The sequence below is a fragment of the Leopardus geoffroyi genome, chromosome A1 (genome assembly GCF_018350155.1).
Source record: "Leopardus geoffroyi isolate Oge1 chromosome A1, O.geoffroyi_Oge1_pat1.0, whole genome shotgun sequence".
Lineage (NCBI taxonomy): Eukaryota > Metazoa > Chordata > Mammalia > Carnivora > Felidae > Leopardus > Leopardus geoffroyi.
This window is the reverse complement of record NC_059326.1, coordinates 179,285,882-179,308,518: the sequence shown is the minus strand read 5'-3', so window position 1 is coordinate 179,308,518 and position 22,637 is coordinate 179,285,882. Positions and strand designations below refer to the sequence as shown.

Below are 22,637 nucleotides of genomic sequence, written 5' to 3'. Positions count from 1 at the left end.
AAAGTGGTGGAGTAGATGAAGTTAGCTTATAATGACCTAACTGGATTTTTTTAGCCTGGCATTGTTGCTAGCTAGATAGTTAGGTGACCTTGGCAAGCATTTTCCCCAGGGACTTAGTTTCATTATCTGCAAAATGAGAGACTTGGACTGATTGATCTGTGCCCTGCTCTGAAATGCTGATGTCAGGATATTCGTGACATCGTAGTGTCCCTGTTAAGGCAGTGAGGGTTCTTCAACCTTACCTCAAACCGTGCCTTTGTCCTCAGCTGTAGTCTGCTTGCTCTTTTGGCTTCAGGTGAAAGCAATTTGATGTAACTGAAAGGTTCAGGCATAGATTGCTTCAGGTATAGCTGGATCCAGGAACTCGAATTTATATCTCATTATCTTTCAGCTCCTATGTCCTCTTGCTGACTTATTCTGAAGATGACTGTTCAGTTAGTTGGCAAAATGTGGGCCATCTGTTCCAAGCTTGCATCTTACCAGTTTAGTAATCTAGCGGAAAGAAAACACCTCTTTCCCGTTAGTTAGTAGAAGCCCCAGGAACATAAATGTAGGCAACATGCTCATTCCTGAAGCACTTACTCTGGGCATGGGGATGTGGTCCTCTGACTGGCCAAGTCATATGAACAACTCTGGAGCCAGAGGGAAATTGCTACACCCAAACCATGCTCACTGAGAATGGGCTGGGGGGGGGGGGGTGTCTGTTGATCACAGGAGTGGACAATGGATTCAAATAACAGTTCCCCTTCCTTCTGTCAACTCCCTGACTCCCCTCTTCAATTAAATGCAGTCATTGGCTGATTATTATCCAGACAGTTTTAATGGGCTTGAAGTGTTTGAGGTATTTCATGTCACTAGGGTTTTGGCTATATTTGACTAGCTGTTCTCCATGCCCCTTCTCTGCTCTCACCACCATTTCTATAATCCCCTCTCTAATTCAGGAGTTCTTCACCTTGGTTTTATGGACCTTTAGTGGCTAATTTGAGGTGAAATTTCCGAGGGTCCAAGATCCCTTTGGAATTGCAGGGTTCAAAGATCCTGCAGTTAAGTGTTCGTGCATATGAGCATGTTTATGAAAAAGGAGCGAGTAGATTTCATTAGATTCTCAGGTCCCATAGGGAGTCCTTGTGCTTGGGTTTTGTAGGCACAGTAGACACCCAATATATCTATGTCAAATCCAATCCTGCTTGTTTAATTTCATAGACACTCTTCTGATTCTTTTCTCTTGGCTTCGGCTAAACCAGTCTCTTGGATATTTCTGTGGCCTACTGACCTCCCAACCTGCTTTGCCCAGAAGTGCTTGCCAGGTGCTACACATTATGAACCCTTGCTGTCTGAGTATTGTCTGATTCTGGCTTGCTTGCTTTTTAAGACTTTCTGACCCAGCCTCTCTTATCCTATAGTCTCATCGCATTGACATCCCTTCCTGGGAGCAGGAGAGTGTAAGTCATTAATTCTTTTTTCTTTCTTTCTTTCGTTCTTTTTTTTTTTTTTTTTTTTTTTTTTTAGTTATGGACATAACAGACATCATCAAGGGGAAAGCAGAGAGTGATGAAGAAAAGCAACACTTCATTCCTTTTCACCCGTGAGAGATTTTCCATTTCTTTCCCTTCTTTTAAATCACACCCTTTCTCATTGAAGGCTGCTGGAAAGTAGGCTGTAATTCCCTGAGTTGGCGATAGCCCCACTGGGCCTCCCAAGAGGAGGGCAGTAAAAGAACAAATGTGTCTCTGTGCCAAGGCACTTGAGACCAACCTGCTTTTCACATATTTGTTCATCAACTATTCTGTATTTGACAGAGTTTGATTGACATCTGGCAGAGGGCTGGGCACTGCAGTAGGCATGGGGCATGAAGTAGTTAATAAGATAGATGTGGCCTGTCTTCTTGGATCTTATATTTTGATGGGGAATTAAATAATCAACAAAAGATTAATGCATTGATTACAAGTAATGCAAGAACCATGACTCTGTGAAGCAATAACATATCAAGAACATAGAACAGGGAATCGTCACCTGGTTCTCACGGATGGAAATATCCATGACTTGAGAGGAGGGTAGTGAGGAGGGTAAATGTCCTTTTCCTGCTCTGAAAAGGTGTCTGTAAGAAAGCAGGACCTCCAGTTTGAGAATGTTGTCTTTACTCTGTTACCCCAAGGATGTCCAAGGAGTATGGTGTTTTGTTATTGGCGATGAGGTCAGTGACTCTCATTAAAGCCTTTGCCACCTTACTGAACAGATGTTCCTTTTGAGGGCTTGGGAATCCTTCCTTTCCAAGAGTCTTCCTAGGGAAAGAAAAATGGCCTCTACTTATAGCAATGATGTTCCCAAATCTCTGAGCCATGTTGCTTTGTGGCATTTCCTGATGGCATCTATGCTGTCTGAGCTGGCATGGGCAGTCTCACTTTTCACCTAAGGTGTATGGAGGGCCTGGGTAACTTTCTGGAACACATGGAACCACAAGGTGGGGACCTTATTGACAGCGCCGCATAAGCATTTTGTGCTTTCTTTTCCTTCCCAGAGTGACAGCTGAGAATGACTTCCTCCATAGCCTGCTGGGCAAAGTCACGGCCTCCAAGGGAGACAGTGGAGGGCAAGGTAAAATGCCACAATGTGCCCAGTGGACTGGGCTCTGTCTTGGGAGCTCTTGATTCTTTGGAAAACAGTTCAAAATCTTAAACCCTGGGAAACATAGCCTTCCTTCTAGACAGACCATTGTGAAGAATGGAAGCATGTGATCTATGGAGATGGAAACCACATCTCCTGAATCTGGGAGGCATGTCCTAGTGCCTAGAGGAAGAGGGGAACTGATATATCCTATCTCAACCACATCTCCTGAATCTGGGAGGCATGTCCTAGTGCCTAGAGGAAGAGGGGAACTGATATATCCTATCTCTTATGTGTCAGGCACTCTCATATATCTCCTTAATTGATTTAATTCTTCCCACATTCCTGTGAGATACGTGGTATCTACCCCAGTTTACAGAGGCTAGGCTTAGAGAGGTGGGTTTGTTTGACAGAAGCTGACATTGCTAGAAGGCACCAGTGGGATTCAAACCCACAGATGTCTGGCTCCAGAGCCCATCTGCTTTCCACCTTCCTTCCTCCTGGGTTGGGTCACTGCTTCTGAGATTGTTTCTCTCTGCTTCCAGTGGTGTCCTCCAGAAGGAGCTCAAGGGGAGAAATGGTGGGGGTTGGGGGTGGGGGCAGCGAGACTGAGAATACCTTGAAGTTGCCTCTTCATGGTGAGTGTTCCCTTCCAGGCCTCTGGGTGACCATGAAGATGCTTGTGGGTGACATCATTCAGATCCGCAAGGACTACCCACACCTGGTGGATAGGACTACTGTGGTGGCCAGGAAGCTGGGCTTCCCAGAGATCATCATGCCAGGTCTGGCCTTCTCCTGGGGTGGGGGAGATCTAGCTTGTCACATCCATTTTCCCTTTAAAAAGTCAACTCCTTACTTTTCTACTACATCTTTTCTGTTTCTTTCCCTGAAGGTAACCACTGGAAATGATTTTTGTATATCCAAAAATCTTCCATACATTCACGTAATAAAGACAAACACATAAATATACACACATGCACTTTTTCCCCTCACAATGGGATCACACTTCATATGCTTTATATACCATTACTTTACATACTTTATATAGAGTTCTCTGATTTGCTTTATCACTTAATAATTTATCATGGACATTCTTTCTACTTTACTACACATTGAATAATTCTGTTCTTTTGGGGAGGATATGTCATTCTCTTAAATTTTTAAACTATTTTTTTTTTATTACCAGAGGACTCCATGCTCATTGTAAAATGTTAGAATAGCATGAAAGGGTATAAAGTGAAACGTTAAAAGCTCCCTCAAATCTTTGTCTCTAGAAGTAACTGCTATTAACATTTTCTGAACGTGTATATAATAAAAAAATAAATAAATGAGATGATATAATAACATTCTTCTGAAACTTCCCTTTTCATCTTAATCCCGTCTTAGACTTGCATGCATAGCTGCTCTCACTTACTCCTCCTCCTCCCCACCGTGTATAGAGGTCCCCTAGGGGCCTGCCCTGTGGTTCATTTGGACCTGCTTTACCTGTGACATCAACTCCTTGTGCATTCCCCTGTGGGGCTTTCCGTTCTGATTGCCCCCCATTCCTGAACACCTCCTGACCCTCCTTCCGTGTTCCTTGGGGACTCAAAAAGGCACTCTATCTTCTGCACAGTGAAAGATTGTGTGGCTGACTGTGGTTGCTGTTCACGGGCCAAGATCAGCTCCATTGGAGCTTTCCTTTGCCTTTCCAGAAGGTGTCACTAGAGGATGGAAATTACATGATTTTAATGGGGAGAAAAACAGCCAATTTTGACCATCCCGCCTACCTTTTTACAACTGATGTCCTGGCGTTCGTCCATCCCCTTTTTACCTATCTTCCCAGCCTCCCTGATGAGGAAGCAATGCTTTTTTCAAGCATGTCTGATCTTGATTTCATTAGTAGATGTCAAGGCAGGGCACTTCCTCTCAGGCCCCCACTCCCTGTGCTTCCCAGTCAGTGTCTCTCCTGTGGCACAGACACCAACTCTTGTCTCTCTCTCCCTCTGCCTGCAGGGGATGTCAGGAACGACATCTACATCACTCTCTTGCAAGGAGACTTTGACAAGTACAACAAGACCACACAGAGGAATGTTGAAGTGATCATGTGTGTGTGTGCAGAGGATGGCAAAACGCTACCTGTAAGGGCCCCTGCTGCTATCCCGGGTGCCCCGGCCACCATGGGTGCTTCTACTCTCAAAGATTTGCTTTTCTCATCCCAATCTGCTAACTGCCAAGAGCCTTTGGGATGCCTTGAGTAACATGATCTACACCTTTAGAGCTTGGTTAGCATACTGGCCCATAGTAAGACCTTGTATCGTGTTGTCTTTTACATCAAAGCAGTTTTTCAATGTCTGTCTCTCTCCTTTCATAATCCCTTTTTCTTTCTTCTATTTCCTTTTTTTTTTTTTTTTTTGCTTGACCTCAGCTTATAGGTCAGTTTTTTGCTGCTAAAATGTTGTTCACATTGAAACTTGAGCTGGTTTATTCAGGCAAAATCCATGACAAGAAAAAGGATCAATACAGAGCCTTGGGCTAGTGTGGAGACTCAGGATGGCCTCAAAACAGACATTGCCAACACTTAATCCAACTCCCTAGTGCTCAGCTAGAATTCTGGTGGAAAGCCTTATTCGTAAATTGGTCTCCAGAGGGCCAACACAGTGTATTCAAGAATGCAAAGCACATTGCTATAAATATTTATACAGCATATGTCCTATATAATATTTGTCATGTGTGTTTACATTTATTTACTTATATTTCTTCAAAGGTTGTCAGCAATTGTGTCCAGTGTGTGGGAGGGCTCTGCTTCTCCATTTCTCCTTTTGGAGTACTGAGCTGAAAATAAAATCAGCTCTCAGCAGCAGTTTCAGCGTGGGCAAATATTCCTCTTAGGCCACAGTAGGTGATTAGATAGCACGGTACTGTGGGGGCGTTGAGTATTGATAAGTCATCTGCTCTAGCCTTGGGGCCTGGGGCTCAGGCAGATATTTCTACCCTCTACCTAAGAACATAAATGGCATTCACAGGGGAATTACTACGTGCCAGGCACTGGGATAAGTATGATGCATTGCCATTATTATCCCCATTTTTACGGGGGTGGGGGCAACTAAGCCTTCAAGTGAAACTGCTTTTCTAAGTACATAAGTACTAAGTACTTTTCTAAGTACATACATAAAGTTAGTATATGGTAGGGATGGGGTTTGGTTCCAGGTTTCAGGCCCTCTTAAATACTTCACTATAATGCCTATCCATTAAAAAAAATCCTCCAGTTTATTTCTTATATCAAAAAGTGATGCTAATAACCACTTCTTTCAGATTCTGGGAAGATTAATAATTATTTTTTAAATTTAAAGAAAACCCCAATTGTCTTTTTTGTTGGTAAAGACTGGCCCCATTAATTAATATCTAGTTGAGCAAAAATCCAAGTGTTTAAATCATCCTCTTCCTGTTGGTTCTGAGAAGTAAAATAAGTGAGAGACATTTTGCTCAAAAGATCACAAAAGAAGAGCGGAGGGCTTTTATCTGAAAGGGAAATTGCATTTCACGAATGTATAGACCATTGCTTTGAAGTTATTTTTATCCGACTACCTGTTGAAGAACTTTTAAACCTCAGCTTCATTTTTAAAAACACTGATATGCTCACCTTCAGTGTTGTCAAAGGACAAATTAGAAGGAACATTTAGCAGGAATGCAGGCATCGAATCTTGCTCCTGAACCATTCTTCTACCTCTGCCACCCTTTCCAGTCACACCCGACCAGGCTGCGCAAACACGCTCATCCAAGATGAATATATAAGCAGGTATTCTGGGGGCTGAAATGGAGAGGTAACTATGGGGCATGGTGATAATTTGCAGTTTCCTCTATTAGGGAAGTTATGGGGGAGTTCAGTTGACTGACTATTGAAAATTGCTAAGGAAGCCTGTGGGAGGCTGTTCTTTCTTTATTTGCAGAAATAAATATTACTGCCTAATTAAGTGTCAGGCAGCACACTCAAATACTTTTGATACTGGTAGGTTCCTGTGGAAACAGTTGCCTTCAGAGATATCTATTTCTTTTCCCGCTGCAGGTGCACACTGCCCTTGGCAGAGCAGGGCCAGAGGACAGAGTAAGTTACACGTGTCCTTGGCCCACTTTGGGGTCTCAGCAACCTTTTACAGGAGGGGCCATAGCAGAAAAGCTAATGCAGTGGACTCTGGGATCAAATAGATCAAGTTAAAATCCCAACCTCCCTTCCTAGTAGCTGTATAATCTTGGATAAGGTTTATTTGTCTATAAAAGAGGAGTCATAATTTCCTCCTCACAGGGTTGCAAGTTAAACAAAATGGTAAGGGTAAGGCACCTGGTATGCAGTAAATACGCAGAAACAGGAAGGGGGTAACATTCAGAGAAGGGCGAGCAACTGCAAGTTGATGCCCTGACCAGGAACTGAGGCAGTCATCCTCACTACAATGAGGATGGATGCCTGAAGCAAGTTTAAGGAGAAGCAAAAAGGCTTAGATGCCAGGCTGAGAAACCTGTCCTCTTCTGAGCTCAGCTAGCCAATGGGGGTAGAGGCAGGCATAGAGGACAGAATAGTATAGCAGTTGAGACCATGACCTCTGGGGCCAGGCAACCAGGCTCAATTCCCAGTGTAGCCTGGATTAGCAGGATGACCTTGAACAAATTACATCATCTCTCTATGCCTACAATTTTCTGTCTGAATCAGAGACTGCAGCAGTTGCACCCTGCTTTTGTGAATATCGAATAAGGTGATCTACATAGTAAGTGTTCATTAAAATTAGTTACTAGAAAGGTATAGTAGTCTTCTGGTTTGATTCTTGCCTTGTGGCTGCTAACTGGCATCTTCCTGGCATGTGGCCTTGTTGGTGTAGAGCACTCTCGTTCTCAAAGTGCGTTTGCATCCATGGTGTCATTTGTTCCTCAGGTGATTACTATCAGGTAGACAGGGCGTGTGTGAGGAGTCTGATTTTTCCTCCTGCTGAAGTGTGTCTGCCAAGACTAACTCAGCATTAAAGCCCCCAGGCTTCCTGATTCCTATGCAGATTGCCTTCAAGTAACCTGAAACCTACTAGGAGTTCTTACTGCTAACTGGGTACCATGGGGGTGGGCAATGGGGAAAATTATTGAACAGGCTTACTTGAGACATTTACAAATCTATATTTTCTCTAAAACTAGGCTCAGTCCCTGGTCATGATTCTCAACACATGTGGAAACATTCAGTTTTATCTCGGAAGGGTTGAGAGTGAGGGTCTTAGGCCTTTCTCAGAGTAGTACTGAAACTTTTTTCTACAGCCTTAGGCCATCAAAAGTTTTCACCATCAAGATAGTTTTGTGGAATTCAGTTGCTCGCCATACAACAATTTTACTTTCACCAGAGATATATGTGTATTTTCAGATTTTATAAGCTACATGGGATTCACTGCAGCTACAGAAACTCTAAGCCCATAAATGTCACTAGATATAAATCATGGGAGGCTGGAAGGTTGTTATGGAAGGAACACTGGACAGAGAGTTAGTGGGTCGAGATGTGTGCTAGCTCTGCTACCTTTCTGGGCAAGTGACTTAACCTCTCAGGGCCTCAGTTTACTCAGTGTTGAAATGCAGATAATAGCAGTGATCATCTGAGGTGGTTATGAGGATTGGATTAAGTGAGGTAGTATGTATGAAGCGTTCAGCATAATGCTGGACGAAAAGCACTCTCTAAATGGTTAGAAAAACTTTGAAAGTACGTTTATAGGCCAGTGCCTCAAAAATTTCTGTAAGCCTTCATTCCCTTCATTCCATTGAAAACCAAGAGAGTTGTCTCTCTTCATTTTTAGTTCACTGGTTATTCTTGGGTTTTTTTGTTGTTTGTTTGTTCTTAGAGGTAAGTTCTGAAAGGATGCTATATCCTTATTTTGAAATGGATTCAGTTGGGTTGCAAGTATCCTCAATCATTGTTGCCCTACAGCTTGGAAGTAAAGAGGGAGAATTCCTGGGAGAGAGGCAGGATTCTACTTCCCACAAGTTAGTTTCTCTTGTTGGGGGTCCCAAAGTGCTTGCATGTGGCCAGTTTGGATCATTTAGCCTGGTGGTGGTGGTAGAGGGGATTTCAAGGATCCATTGGTGAATTGGATGGAATCTGTAAGAGGCAAGGAGTCTGTCATCCTAAAAATGCCCAGAGACACACAGTCTTGCAATTAGGGAGTCTGGGGCTCTAAAATCAATCCTTTTGTCCCTACATCTCTGGAGACTAGAAGTAAATAAAATTCTGTTGGTCTGGTATAAACCATTTAGACCTTTTCTGGGTGACCCTAGCTAAAATCTTGTTTTGGGGCCAGACAGCTAGAATTAATACAAAGAGATAGAATTAAGGTGCTAGCACACTCTATTAGCAGATATTCCTTATTACTCTGAATGTGATTTTTATGGCAAACACTAAATATCCTATAAGGTATACTTGCTCTGTGCTCATTCTCTGTTTGGAATGTCTTTCCCACATTTCTGCTCAGAGCCAACTTGGAATCTTTCTTCAAGATTCTCAACTGTCATCACCTCCAAGAAATCTTCCCTGAATCCTCAGGCTACACTTAAGTGTCTCTTCTCTGTGCTCCACTGTAATAAATACATATGTCTGCCATTACATTGCATTTAGTGATTTGTCTGCTTATCTAAAGATCTTTCTGCAAAACTGTGAACTCTCATGTCAGGTTGAATATCTGACTAATGCCCATTTCCCAGTGCTTGGCATGGGCCTGATACTAGAAGATGCTCCGTGACTGTGGGGCTCCCTCTGCCCCTGTATCTGTCTGCAACCCATGCTTCCTCCCATCGCCCAGCTTCTGTGTTAGCATCAGAAATACATCAGAATGAGCTGCTGCTTGACTGATCTGAGCCTGTTTGTAAACTTTGTGCACATTCAGATTTAAGAAACAAATAGGATTAATAAGACTGGCAGCATGCAGTAACTCCAAGGCTGGTTACCATTTACAATAAGTCAGTCACGTCAGCGCCTGGTGTGCTCCAATGGTTTCCAGAATGCAAGTAATAGAATTTCTGTAGTTAAGCAGCTGTCACTCCTGGGGCCAGGGATGTTCATGTATAAATCTGTAATTTAGAAGGGTACCTGGCAGAAGGGTTGGTGAAGGGAGGGTTTTCCAAGGCCCTAAGGCCATTGTTGGCCTTGGAACCAAAATTGCCCAAGCACAGAAAATGGCAGTTCTATAGTGTTTTTTTTGTTTTGTTTTGTTTTGTTTTTTTTCTCTTTTTTTCCCTCTTGGATCAGAATGCAATTTGTGTAGGAGCTGGGGACAAGCCCATGAATGAATATCGGTCCGTTGTGTACTATCAAGTCAAACAGCCACGGTGGAATGAAACAGTCAAGGTAATAATGATAATAATAATAATGATAGCAGCAAACATGTATTTAGGGGCTCTGAGACACCTCCCTAAGACCTGAAGCAATACCCTAGTGTGTGTCCAGTGGTGTGTCAGGGAGTAAAAATGGTGGCCCAAAGCATGAGCAACCTGCTTCTCTTGATCACTCTTCACTGACCCAGGACCAGCCACTAGAGAATTGTCATATGTTCTTCTTGTGGACAGTGTCTAGCCTACCAAGTTATGTCACTCAACTCAGCAGTGAGGAGCGACAGAGCTTGCAAGCAAATGTGAGGCTATAAAAGACCACTTGATGCCTGAAAGATATTCTCTTGGGAATATGTCTCAGACAAAAGTGGCATTAATCACAAATACTCACACTACCAGATTGTCACACTAAGTGGAAGGGAATATCATGCATTGGAAGAAGAGTTTGGAATTAATTCAGTGGACAGGGAAGCTTGAATTTCTCTACCTTGTAATTAGTAGCAGTCTTTATTCGCCCTGTTCTCTGAACCCAAACTCAAGATGTTCGTTTAACTTCCTTTTCTGAGATAGCTACCCAGAGCTCAGTGGTTCTTGCCCTGTCACTTATATTCCTGTTTTCCTCAGTGGGTCTCCCCAAATTCACACTCTTCAAAATGACCTACCCAACTTCAGGGTCAGAAAGCTATTGGATGGACCAAGTTGTTTTTCTCTTTTCTGTGTTCTCTTGTACACTAGTTATTTCCCTTTGCTAGCCCTTGTCAGATGGTTGTTAAAATATGCATCTCCCCATGTGAACCATAAGCTTTTTGAGTTGCAGGGCCTCTGCCTTACATTAACATGGCCAGCATATCACATTACCATAGCTTGGAGTAGCCATTAAATTCGCAGCAAAAGAATGAATTGGACTGCAGTCGTTCATGAGGTTCTCAGAAAAATCCCTTTCTTCTGTCCGAAATTACAAATGATGGATCTCTTCAGGCTCAAATTTCATTTTCTGGAGCAGAAAGTGTCCCAAAGTATACATCGGTTTGGCTTTTAATAGTCATCTCTACAGTGTAAACTTGTCCCTTTAAAAAATCAAAGTGGCTTCCTCACAGGTAGCTAAACTTTGATTTTGCTTGAATTGCAAGTTATGGAGAGAACTGTGAGGTGTTGGGAGGTGGCCAGTCCATGGCCAGGCCTGATACGTATCAATCAAGGGTTCAATAGACCACCCTCTGGGCAGTGAAATGGGTGACCAAGGAGTGGGTGATTTGGCTCAGTGGCTTCAAAGGTAAAAACATCTGGGTATCTGTCCAGTCAAGGATGGGAATGAGCCCTAGGGTTTTCCAAAATATTATTGGATTTAAGCATTTTTATGAATTTTCATAAACAAGAGTCCTCAGGCATACCCTGTAATGACCATTGTTAATTTGCTAAGCCCTGCTGCAATTGCCAGAACTCCTGGAGTGTGTAAGGAAAATGTGCATTGTGCAATGTGCAGTGCATCAAATCCTGTGCTAAAGTTATGTGACTTTTATATCAATTTGGGGAGATTCATTCTAACCCACTATAATTTACGAACCTCTTTTCATTGGCTAGGAATGCAATTTGCCAAATGGATTACATTTGGTACTTTATTTTCTCTTCATAGCTAGTTCTTATGTAATTTATTTACAGTTCATCAGGCTTGATGGATGGATAATAAATCAACATGCAGCTCTCTCAGTTAAATGGTCAGGCTGCCTTTTGCGGGGGGTGGGGGTGCTGGAGTGGGAAAAGCTGTTTAACTCATTGTCTCCTGAATTCTGGTTTCTGCCTACCAAGGTGGCTGTCCCTATTGAAGACATGCAGAGAATCCATCTGAGATTCATGTTTCGACATCGGTCATCCCTGGAATGTGAGTACCTGACCAAGTGGCATCTCTGAAGCTCCTCTAAGGAGAGAGAAATGAGATAACTGGGTGACCCATGTGTCATTTTCTTTCCTGACATCACAATGCTATTTCCAGCTAAAGATAAAGGAGAAAAGAACTTTGCCATGTCCTATGTGAAGTTGATGAAGGAAGATGGGACCACTCTGCAAGATGGGTGCCATGACTTGGTCGTCCTAAAGGTACCATGAGTTGGATTAACTCTGCAGTGAGTAGGGTCCAGGAATCCAAGGGAAGATGGCAGGATTGCTTAGTGGTTAACAGCAGGGACCACAGAATCACACACACCAGGGTTTACCAGCCATGTGGCCTTGTGCAAAATCTTAACTTCCCTGCCTCTGTTTCCCTCTCTATGAGCCCTCAGTGAATAATTGTGAGTATCATATGAGACCGCTCCTGTAAACACAACTGTGATGGGTACATGGAACATTGAATATGTGGAAAAGGTTGTTGTTACATACAGAATAGGCTATTGACTGTAAAGAGCCCTGTGGGATATATAAAAGACCAGCAAGAAACACTTGAGAGATGCCTCACTATTGCTAATGGCAACATATCAGATGCTGGGATCCTGATCCTGCCCCTGACTAAATCTGGAATCATCTCACATGTCTCCCTGAGTGTCAGTTTTCTTTTTTCTTAAGTGTGATGGTAATATTTATGACTAACCAGTGAGATGACCCATGTGGAAGGGCTGTGTATAAAAGGGTGTATAGATATCGGCCGTCATTATTTTACATCATGAGACTTGGACTATTTTCAAGAAGTGGGGAGGTTTGCCTTGATCTCACTCACATGCTTTCCTGCAACCCCTCTTATGGCAGCAGGATGCCTATGCTAGCACCTGACTGGAGACAAAGCATGTGGTTGTGAAACAGGACAGGCACAGGGATCCAACTCTTGTCCTTGGCTTTTTCAACCTTGGGGGCTGAAAACATCCTTTTGCCTATGGTCTCCATGGCAAGCATAGCCTCATCAAGGCTTCATTATAAGGTACTCTTCTCTGAGTCTGTCTGGCTTTTCTGGAAACCCACACCTCCCTTCTTCTGCACAGCTGCTGTCTTCTCATTTATGACACATCAAGGTAGTTCTTGGCTTGAAAGCCATTTTTCCCCAACATATTGTGAACTCACTGGAGACAGGGGCCCAGTTGTAATCAGTTTTCTATTTACTTATCTTCCTTAAGTCTCCCTTATCTGTAAACCGAAGGTGATAGCAATGTATACGACAGTGCCAGTAGCAATTGTGAGGTTTAAATGGAATGAACTAAAGCATACTTAGTGCATACTTAGTACTTAGTGCAGTATCCAGTACAGAGTAAGGGATCCATAAACATTAACTCCTATAATGCCTACCTCTAATAATTCATTTCCACATTCCAAGGGACTTAGGTGTCTATCAACTCTGTTAAGAGCTCTATATGAATTATTCCCATTTAGTCTGCTCAAAATTTCTAGGAAGTAGGTAATATGATTAATCGTCGGTTTAATCACGAGAAAAATGAGACACATCCAAACAATGTGTTCAAGATGACACAGACTTGTGAGTGGTAGAATAGGGTCTAGATCCCAGGACTTTCAGATTCTGGTGCCTTTGTTGTTAATTTCTCCTTTAACCTGATTCCATGTCTTGCTCATGGGCATGTGTTAAGATCTCAAGGAATGTAGGCGGAATCACAATGAACTGCCAGGGGAATCTTCAAATTCCCTTTGTACTGTTAATGAAGTCCACAGAGCCTTCAAATGGTTGGTCAATCTTTTTTCCATTAATGTAACTTTGGGTTCTTGCCTGGTTTGTGGAAAGATAGCCCTGCCATACCAGCTGATATTTACTGCTTCTCTGATGATTTTTTAAATTCTGATCCTCTGCACCTTCAAACTCTGTGTGGCATTGGGCATGTACCCACGGCTTGGGGAAATAACCAAGGTGTTTTTCCCAGGGGGAGAGTAAGAAGATGGAGGATGCCAGTGCTTACCTGACACTTCCTTCTTATCGACACCATGTGGAAAACAAGGGGGCCACCTTGAGTCGAAGCTCCAGCAGTGTTGGGGGGCTCTCTGTCAGCTCCCGGGATGTATTCTCCATTTCCACCCTGGTGTGTTCCACAAAGCTCACCCAGAATGGTAATGAAACCATCAAGAGTTGTGTATATGTAGTGCATGTGTATGTGTGTAAGTCCAGGAAAGTCCTGAATGAACAGTTTAGTCTAGTAATAGTAATTCAGCTTATCTGGACTCTATTTCAGTGGGCTTGCTGGGTTTGCTTAAGTGGCGTATGAAGCCTCAGCTGCTACAGGAAAACTTAGAAAAATTGAAGATTGTCGATGGAGAGGAAGTGGTAAAGGTCAGTGGGGCTTCGTTTTGTTTGTATTCATCCACCAGTGACAGAGAGTTAAATCATGGGTGGCTTCTGGGGGCAAATGAAGTGTTGAGAAAGATCGGACTTTTTCTCTAACAGTGGGACATAACGTCTCAGATTGCCATGAGAAACCTTTACTGGGAAATCCAGAGGCTGATTTGGTTCAATGATGCTGAAAACATGTTGAGTGGTAAAAAACTATGGTTGTGTTTAGTTTCTGGAAGGAGATCAGCCTGGGTGTAGATCTCAGCTCAACCACTCACCAACTTTATGTGATAATACGGATGTGACATATTTTGCAGGGTTGTTGTGAGCATTCAAGGCAATAATATTTAAAAATTACTTAGTGTCGTCTCTTACACAATGTTCTACTAAACATGTAAATTATACAGAGTTCAATAAATAGTAACTATTCATTATTTTTGTTGGTATAAATTGCTAAAAAGTGTGATCTTTTAGTACTACCTACTGTTAGTGTTAGAAATAAAAAGTATGCTTAGTTCCTGTTGCTTACAGAGTATTATGCATCATACATGAAAGAGAAAGACATCAGGGCTCACATTTTAAGTGAAACAAGCAGGAAATAATACACATGTCAGATGTATTGTTGTCTCCACATGGTGTTGGAGAATATAGTGTCTGAGGTACAGATCTAATGAAGCAACCTTCTCTTCAATTCTATAAATTGGGACAAATATTTCCCACAGGTCTTGGTGATCTTGTTTCCTCAGGAATTTGGTCAGCTAGAAACTCTGAGATTAAACATCTGTATTTGGTAGCTCTGTGTTTTCAGGGACTATAGGAAATATTGACCCATTTCCTAGGAAGGAAGAGTATCAGATTTTAGTTAATTTTCCATACATGGAGAAGCAAAGGTAGAATTTTCAGATCAGTGCTTTAAATGTGCACCATTGATCCACCTACCTGATTCAGCAGTAGAAGGAAAATTCTCCAGACATCCTTTCATAAGGTCTATCATGTTTGGACAGCTTGGAGAAGCATCGAGGAGGGAATTACATTGTCTCTACCTTTGCATTATATTTTTATTTTTCTTAAAAAAATGTGATTAAAGTATATACACAACCTAAGAGTACAGTTCACTGTATTTTTACACACGTACATACTGATATACACACCGTCTAGATCAAGATACAGAACATTTTTGGCATTGAAGTAGACTCTCTCTTACTCCTTCTCAACCTCCCTTATACTGACTGCCATCATAGATTTTTTTTGCCTGTTCTTGAATTTCATAAAAATAGAGTAATGAATATTGTACGTTGTTGTGTCTGACTTATCATACTCTACACAGTTCTCATGAGGGTTATCCTTGTTGTTGAATGTAGAAGTAGTTTGCTCTTTTTTATTACTATGGAGTATTCTGTATTATTAAAACACTCATATATTCATTCATGCTGTTGATTGGCAATTGGGTTGCTCCATGTTCTGGCTCTTGTGAAGAAAGCTCCCTGGACCTTTTGAAGGCAGCACGTCTTGGATGTGTACTCTCATTCCCTTAGGGATACACTGAGGAGTGGAATTTCTTCACTCTTCTAATGTGACCTTCATTACTTTGTCCAGTTTCTCCAGGATACTCTGGATGCCCTCTTCAATATCATGATGGAGCATTCTCAAAGTAATGAGTACGACATCCTCGTCTTCGATGCATTGGTAAGAAAGAAGGGACTGGTGTTTGGTGACATTAGACATTAGTGTGTGTCTCACTGTGAGAACACTGAGAACTTGTGTCCCCTGTGGCCCTTTCGTGAATTTTTTTGGAGGCACTGTAACTTTTGGTAATTAGAGCAATGAATGAGCAGCTGAGGATTTCGGGAGTTTGTGTTTGTTTCTAGTTCATTTGAAAGCATGGTAGGATGAGTTAAAGGGGAATTTTTTTTTTTTTTCAACGTTTATTTATTTTTGGGACAGAGAGAGACAGAGCATGAACGGGGGAGGGGCAGAGAGAGAGGGAGACACAGAATTGGAAACAGGCTCCAGGCTCTGAGCCATCGCCCAGAGCCCGACGTGGGGCTCGAACTCCCGGACCGCGAGATCGTGACCTGGCTGAAGTCGGACGCTTAACCGACTGCGCCACCCAGGCGCCCCTAAAGGGGAATTTTAAATGTTGATGTCATATTAGTACTGATTGCAAGTACATGAAGTTAGATGCCATGAATAATGGCTTCAGCTTTCCATGAATGCCGGGAGCTTGTTTTGGCCAGGTTATGAAGCACCCAAAATGTTTCCTACCTTCTTCTTTCTCATAGTTTCCAAATTCCCAGCATCATTACATCCTCCTGCCCACCCAGAACATTTTATGGTAGCACACAATCCCAGTCCTTCCTCTAACATCTTCCCAAATGATCTGTTCCTCCTCTGTGTCCCAACTCATGTTTTCTTAGTGTCATGTCCACACTAGGGTATCAGTGACCAATGAAGTCTTAGTGCATTAACTGCTTGTGTCAGTGACATTTACATTTTAAAGAGGTTACTTGGAAACAACTGTGACTTAATCCAGTGCTTCCCAGAGGGCTTCTGGAAAGGTAACCTGTAAGAAGTGCTAGACATTGGGGCGCCTGGGTGGCGCAGTCGGTTAAGCGTCCGACTTCAGCCAGGTCACGATCTCGTGGTCCCTGAGTTCGAGCCCCGCGTCAGGCTCTGGGCTGATGGCTCAGAGCCTGGAGCCTGTTTCCGATTCTGTGTCTCCCTCTCTCTCTCTGCCCCTCCCCCGTTCATGCTGTCTCTCTCTGTCCCAAAAATAAATAAACGTTGAAAAAAAAAAATTAAAAAAAAAAAAAAAAGAAGTGCTAGACATTGTATGACCCTCTCAGAGATTCACAATGCATGTAGATATGTTAAAGACTCCAAAAAGCCCTGAAGTAAAGATGACAGTCTAACAATGATATTCTGAAATCTGTCAAACTTACCTGACCATGAAGCCCTTTTATCCTATAACACCGTGTAACACACTTCATGAAATGCCTTTTAGGAGAGATACTACCATAATGAAAAGGACTAACAATATATTAGTGAGTTAATTCCTGGGCAAAATAATTTTGCTGGAGATTTAATTATGCCATGTGACTATGGCTTCCTGCCTTGGGTCTGACCCCCAAACCCTGATTCCTTGAATCTTCTTCAGATCTACATAATAGGACTCATTGCTGACCGGAAATTCCAGCACTTCAACACTGTTCTGGAGGCTTACATTCAACAGCATTTCAGTGCCACCTTGGCTTACAAGTAAGTTACTGTACATATGGGAGTTTCTTGTCCGTCTCCTGCTTGCCCTGCCAGGATGCCCAGGGCACAAGGATCTTGAGTATTTTCCTTTTGTACCAGGCTGTGTGAGTTCTCCCTTTCTGATAAGACCCAGTCCATGATGGATTATTTGAATTAAATAAAAATGTGCAAACCCATTTTATTGTGGTAGCAGTACATGAAAGTACATTCATTCATTCAGTCGGTCAGCCAGCATTTATTGAGCAGGACTTGAGGTAGACACTGGGATTCAGAGGCTAGAGAAGAGAAAGTGCACATCCAAGTAGCCCATTATAGCTTGGACACAGGGAACTGATGGTTACAGATAGGAGGTGATGCTGGAGAGGTTGGGAGAGATCAGTTTTCCAAAGGGCCTTGAAGTTTAGGCCAAATAGTTTGAAGTCTGCTTCACTGGTAATGAAGAAACATGGAAAGTTTCTCAGTAAGGGAATTCCATGATAATACCAGAAGTTTATTTTATAGGAAGCAAATGCTGAAAAGAACATTATCACCACCATTATTTCCACTCATATCCTGATTATGACTAGCTTTCCCAGTCAAAAGATTTTTTGCCTCACTAGTTTTTCCTTTGCTGGCTTTTTATGGGCAGGAAATACTAATTTACTCCCTGTATTAAATACATATATTTTAAGCAGAGTTATTTTTATGGCTGTAAACGAGTGAGTAAGCTTAGCTGTACCACCACCTTTAACCTTTGATTGAATGCTTTATAATTTACTGAGCAAACTAATCACCATGCTGTGAGTTAGAAAGAGATGTATTTTCAAAATATAATCCCTTATTCAGGAAGTTGATGACGGTGCTGAAGACTTACTTGGATACCTCCAGCAGAGGGGAGCAATGTGAGCCGATCCTACGAACTCTGAAAGCTTTGGAATATGTGTTCAAGTTCATTGTTCGGTCGAGGACATTATTTTCACAGTGAGTGCTTGTTATGTAAGAGTGATTGATTAGTTCTGCAGTTCCTCTGGGATACAACATTGTTTGTGTCATCAGAGAGATTCTTTTATAAAATTACAACCAGCCATTGATCAAAAACAACTTAAAAATCCAACACAGAGAGTTATAAATAGGTTATAATTGTTCCCTCTAAGCTCATTCGGGGAAAAATATAAATCTTCACATGTTATAGAGTTATGTTTCATCCAATGGACTTGATTTGTGATTTGAGGCTCTTCTGTATTTCATCTATAATTTTTCATTTCATTTGAGATATGGTGAAAACTTTCCAGGAATCCTCAATGATAGAGGTACCGGGAGTGGAGAGAGCAGAACTTGGGGAGTTTGACGGTTATTTGGCTCTAGCAAGTTGTGCATGACAGATGAGCTGGTATTTGCAGTTGATCTATCTGTCCTTGAGTTCCTAGTAGCCAACAATTGAGCTGACATGTTAGAACACCTAAGAGATTTGATGTTTGATGAACAGTGTTACAGAGGTTAGCTGCTCTTTTGAAGGGCTTCAGAGATGGAGGCATTCAAATGCAACCTGCAAAAGAATGGTTTATGTTCATCCTGGCTATAAGGAAGGTAAAGCTAGGCAGGGGATTGGTTGTGGTTGTGTGTGGTTGTGTGATGGGAGGTAAGAAAAAACATACGTGGAATGTATTGTCTGGATTCTCTTCAGTGCAGATGAAGAACATTCAACTTAAACTGATTTAGGAAGAGTAGGACTTTATTTTATTTCACATTTTTTAAAAATCCAGAGGGCAGTTGGCCTCAGGTATGGCTGGATCAAGATACTGAATGCCATCAGGATAGTCCCTGTCTCTCTAGATCTTGCCTCTGCTTTCCTTTTGTTGGTTACCTTCTGAGGCAAGTTTTTAAATGTTAAAGCCACTGGAAGCCTCAGGTTCGTATTCTAATTTAAACAACTGTAAGTTCTTTGTTGTTCCAGTAAAATCCTGTGCCAAGAACTATCTGGTCATGTGCTAAGGAAACAGTATGACCAAGGAAATGAATATGCAGATTATGTGTTTGTGGTCTCATGTGTACCTCTGGAGCCATGGGTCGGGTCACCCACTTATTGTATAGACTTGTTTAATTGGAGAGATGGCTTCCCAAAAGACAGTAGAAGTCTGTTGTCATCATTTTGATCATGACAATTGATGGGCTGCAAAAGTTTCATACTCAACAAGGCATCTGAAATGTGAATTATTTCGGATTGTCCTGAAACATTCTTTGAGATTTCAGGTGAGAATAGAAAGAGATGACTGTCTTGTACGATGTCACAAAACATATGTCATGTGCATTCTTCTTTTTTTAAGATTCTTTTTCAAGTCTACATTTTTCCCTTTTAGAATAGATGCAAATTTTGCATTTTATTTATTTATTTATTTATAATTTAAATCCAAGTTAGTTAACATATAGTGTAGTAACAGTTTCAGGAGTAGAATTTAGTGATTCATCACTGACATGTAATACCCATTGCTCATCCCAACAAGTGCCCTCCTTGATACCCATCACCCAACTGCCCTCCAGCAATCGTCAATTGGTTCTCTGTATTTAAGAGTCTCTTATAGTTTTCCTCCCTCTGTTTTTCTTATTTTCCTTCCCTTCCCCTATGTTCATCTATTGTGTTTCTTAAATTACACGTATGAGTGAAATCATATGATATTTGTCTTTCTTTGACTGACTTATTTTGTTTAGCATAATACATTCTAGTTCCATCCACGTTGTTGCAAATGGCAAGATTTCATTCTTTTTGATGGCTGAGTAGTTTTCCATATCTTCTTTATCTGTTCATCAGTCCATGGACATTTGGGCTTGTTCCATAATTTGGCTCTTATTGATAGTGCTGCTATAAACATTGGGTTACATGTGCCCCTTCGAATCAGCATTTTTGTATCCTTTGGATAAATACCTAGTAGTACAATTGTTGGTTCATAGGGTAGCTCTATTTTTAGTTTTTTGAGGAACCTCCATACTGTTTTCCAGAGTGGCTGTACCAGTTTACATTCCCACCAATAGTGCAAAAGGGTTCCCTTTTCTCTACATCCTCACCAACATCTGTTATTTCCTGAGTTGTTAATTGTAGCTATTCTGACAGGTGTGAGGTAGTATCTCATGGTGGTTTTAATTTGTATTTCCCTGATTATGAGTGATGTTGAGAGTCTTTTCATGTGTCTGTTAGCCATCTGGATGTCTTCTTTGGAAAAATGTCTATTCATGTCTTCTGCCCATTTCTTCACTGGATTATTTGTTTTTTGGGTGTTGAGTTTGATTGGTTCTTTATAGAATTTGGATACTAACCCTTTATCTGATATGTCATTTGCAAATATCTTCTCCCATTTCATAGGCTGCTTAGAGTTTTGTTGATTGTTTACTTTGCTGTGAAGAAGATTTTTATATTGATGATGTCCCAACAGTTCATTTTTTCTTTTGTTTTCTTTGTCTTTGGAGACATGTCTAATAAGAAGTTGCTACAGCTGATGTCAAAGAGATTGCTGCCTGTTTTCTTCTTTAGGATTTTGATGGTTTCCTGACTCACATTTGGGTCTTTAATCATTTTGAATTTATTTTGTATGTGATGTAAGAAAGTGGTCCAGTTGCATTCTTTGCATGTTGCTGTCCAGATTTCCCAACACCATTTGCTGGAGAGACTGTCTTTATTCCATCGGATATTCTTTCCTGCTTTGTTGAAGATTAGTTGGCCATATATTTGTGGGTCCATTTGTGGGTTCTCTATTCTGTTCCATTGATCTATGTGTCTGTTTTTGTGCCAGTATCATATGTCTTGATGATTACAGCTTTGTAATAAAGCTTGAAGTCCGGGATTGCGATGCTTCCAGCTTTGGTATTTTTTTCCAACATTACTTTGGCTATTTGGGGTCTTTTCTGGTTCCATACAAATTTTATAATTTTTTGTTCTAGCTCTGTGAAGAATGTGGTGTTATTTTGATAAGGATTGCATTGAATGTGTAGATTGCTTTGGGTAGTATCGACATTTTAACAATATTTGTCCTTCCAATCCATGAGCATGGAATGTTTGTTTTTCCATTTCTTGTGTCTTCTTCAATTTCTTTCATAAGCTTACTATAGTTTTCAGTGTACAGATCTTTATCCTCTTTGGTTAGGTTTATTCCTAGATATCTTACGGTTTTTGGTGCAGTTGTAAATGGGACCAATTTCTTGATTTCTCTTTCAGCAGCTTCATTATTAGTGTATAGAAATGCAACTGATTTCTGTATGTTGATTTTTATATCCTGTGACTTTGCTGAAATTATGTATCAGTTCTAGCATTTTTTTGGTGAAGTGTTTCAGGTTTCCACATAGAGTATCATTTCATCTGTAAAGAGTTAAAGTTTGACCTCTTCCTTGCCAATTTGGATGCCTTTTATTTCATTTTGTTGTCTGATTGCTGAGGGTAGGACTTCCAGTACTCTGTTGAACAACAATGGTGAGAGTGGACATCCCTGTTGTGTTCCTGACGGTAGGGGGAAAGCTCTCAGTTTTTCCGCATTGAGGATGATATTAGCTGTGGGTCTTTCATATATGGCCTTTATTATGTTGAGGTATGTACCTTCTATCTCTACTTTCTTGGAGGTTTTTACCAAAGAAGGATACTGTGTTTTGTCAAATGCTTTTTCTACATCTCTTGAGAGGATCATGTGGTTCTTATCCTTTTTTTTTTTTTTTTTAATTTTTTTTTTTTCAACGTTTATTTATTTTTGGGACAGAGAGAGACAGAGCATGAACGGGGGAGGGGCAGAGAGAGAGGGAGACACAGAATCGGAAACAGGCTCCAGGCTCTGAGCCATCAGCCCAGAGCCTGACGCGGGGCTCGAACTCCCGGACCGCGAGATCGTGACCTGGCTGAAGTCGGACACTTAACCGACTGCGCCACCCAGGCGCCCCTTATCCTTTTTTTAAAATTAATGTGATGTATCACATTGGTTGATTAGTGAATATTGAACCAGCCATGAAGCCCAGAAATAAATCCCCCTTGATCATGGTGAATAATTTTTTTAACGTGCTATTGAATTAGACTTGCTAGTATCTTGTTAAGAATTTACATCCATGTTCATCAAGGAAATTAGTCTGTAATTCTCCTCTTTAGTAGGGTCTTTGCCAGGTTTTGGAATCAAGGTAATGCTGACCTCATGGAATGAGTTTGGAAGTTTTCCTTCCATTTCTGTTTTTTTGGAACAGTTTGAGAAGA

General features: G+C 41.5%; 1 protein-coding gene across 1 annotated transcript in view; it reads left to right on the top strand.

Annotated features, from left to right (window-relative positions):
* The window catches only part of DOCK2 (dedicator of cytokinesis 2), a 416,990-nt gene that overhangs the window by 60,737 nt on the left and 333,616 nt on the right, over positions 1-22,637 (top strand). Inside the window, exons 11-22 of the mRNA XM_045501969.1 lie at positions 1,510-1,585; positions 2,519-2,595; positions 3,261-3,386; positions 4,600-4,724; positions 9,848-9,946; positions 11,734-11,806; positions 11,918-12,021; positions 13,779-13,962; positions 14,085-14,182; positions 15,779-15,868; positions 17,340-17,440; positions 18,266-18,400. Of these exons, the coding sequence (XP_045357925.1) occupies positions 1,510-1,585; positions 2,519-2,595; positions 3,261-3,386; positions 4,600-4,724; positions 9,848-9,946; positions 11,734-11,806; positions 11,918-12,021; positions 13,779-13,962; positions 14,085-14,182; positions 15,779-15,868; positions 17,340-17,440; positions 18,266-18,400 (1,288 nt within the window). The remainder of the gene's footprint in view (positions 1-1,509; positions 1,586-2,518; positions 2,596-3,260; positions 3,387-4,599; positions 4,725-9,847; positions 9,947-11,733; positions 11,807-11,917; positions 12,022-13,778; positions 13,963-14,084; positions 14,183-15,778; positions 15,869-17,339; positions 17,441-18,265; positions 18,401-22,637) is intronic.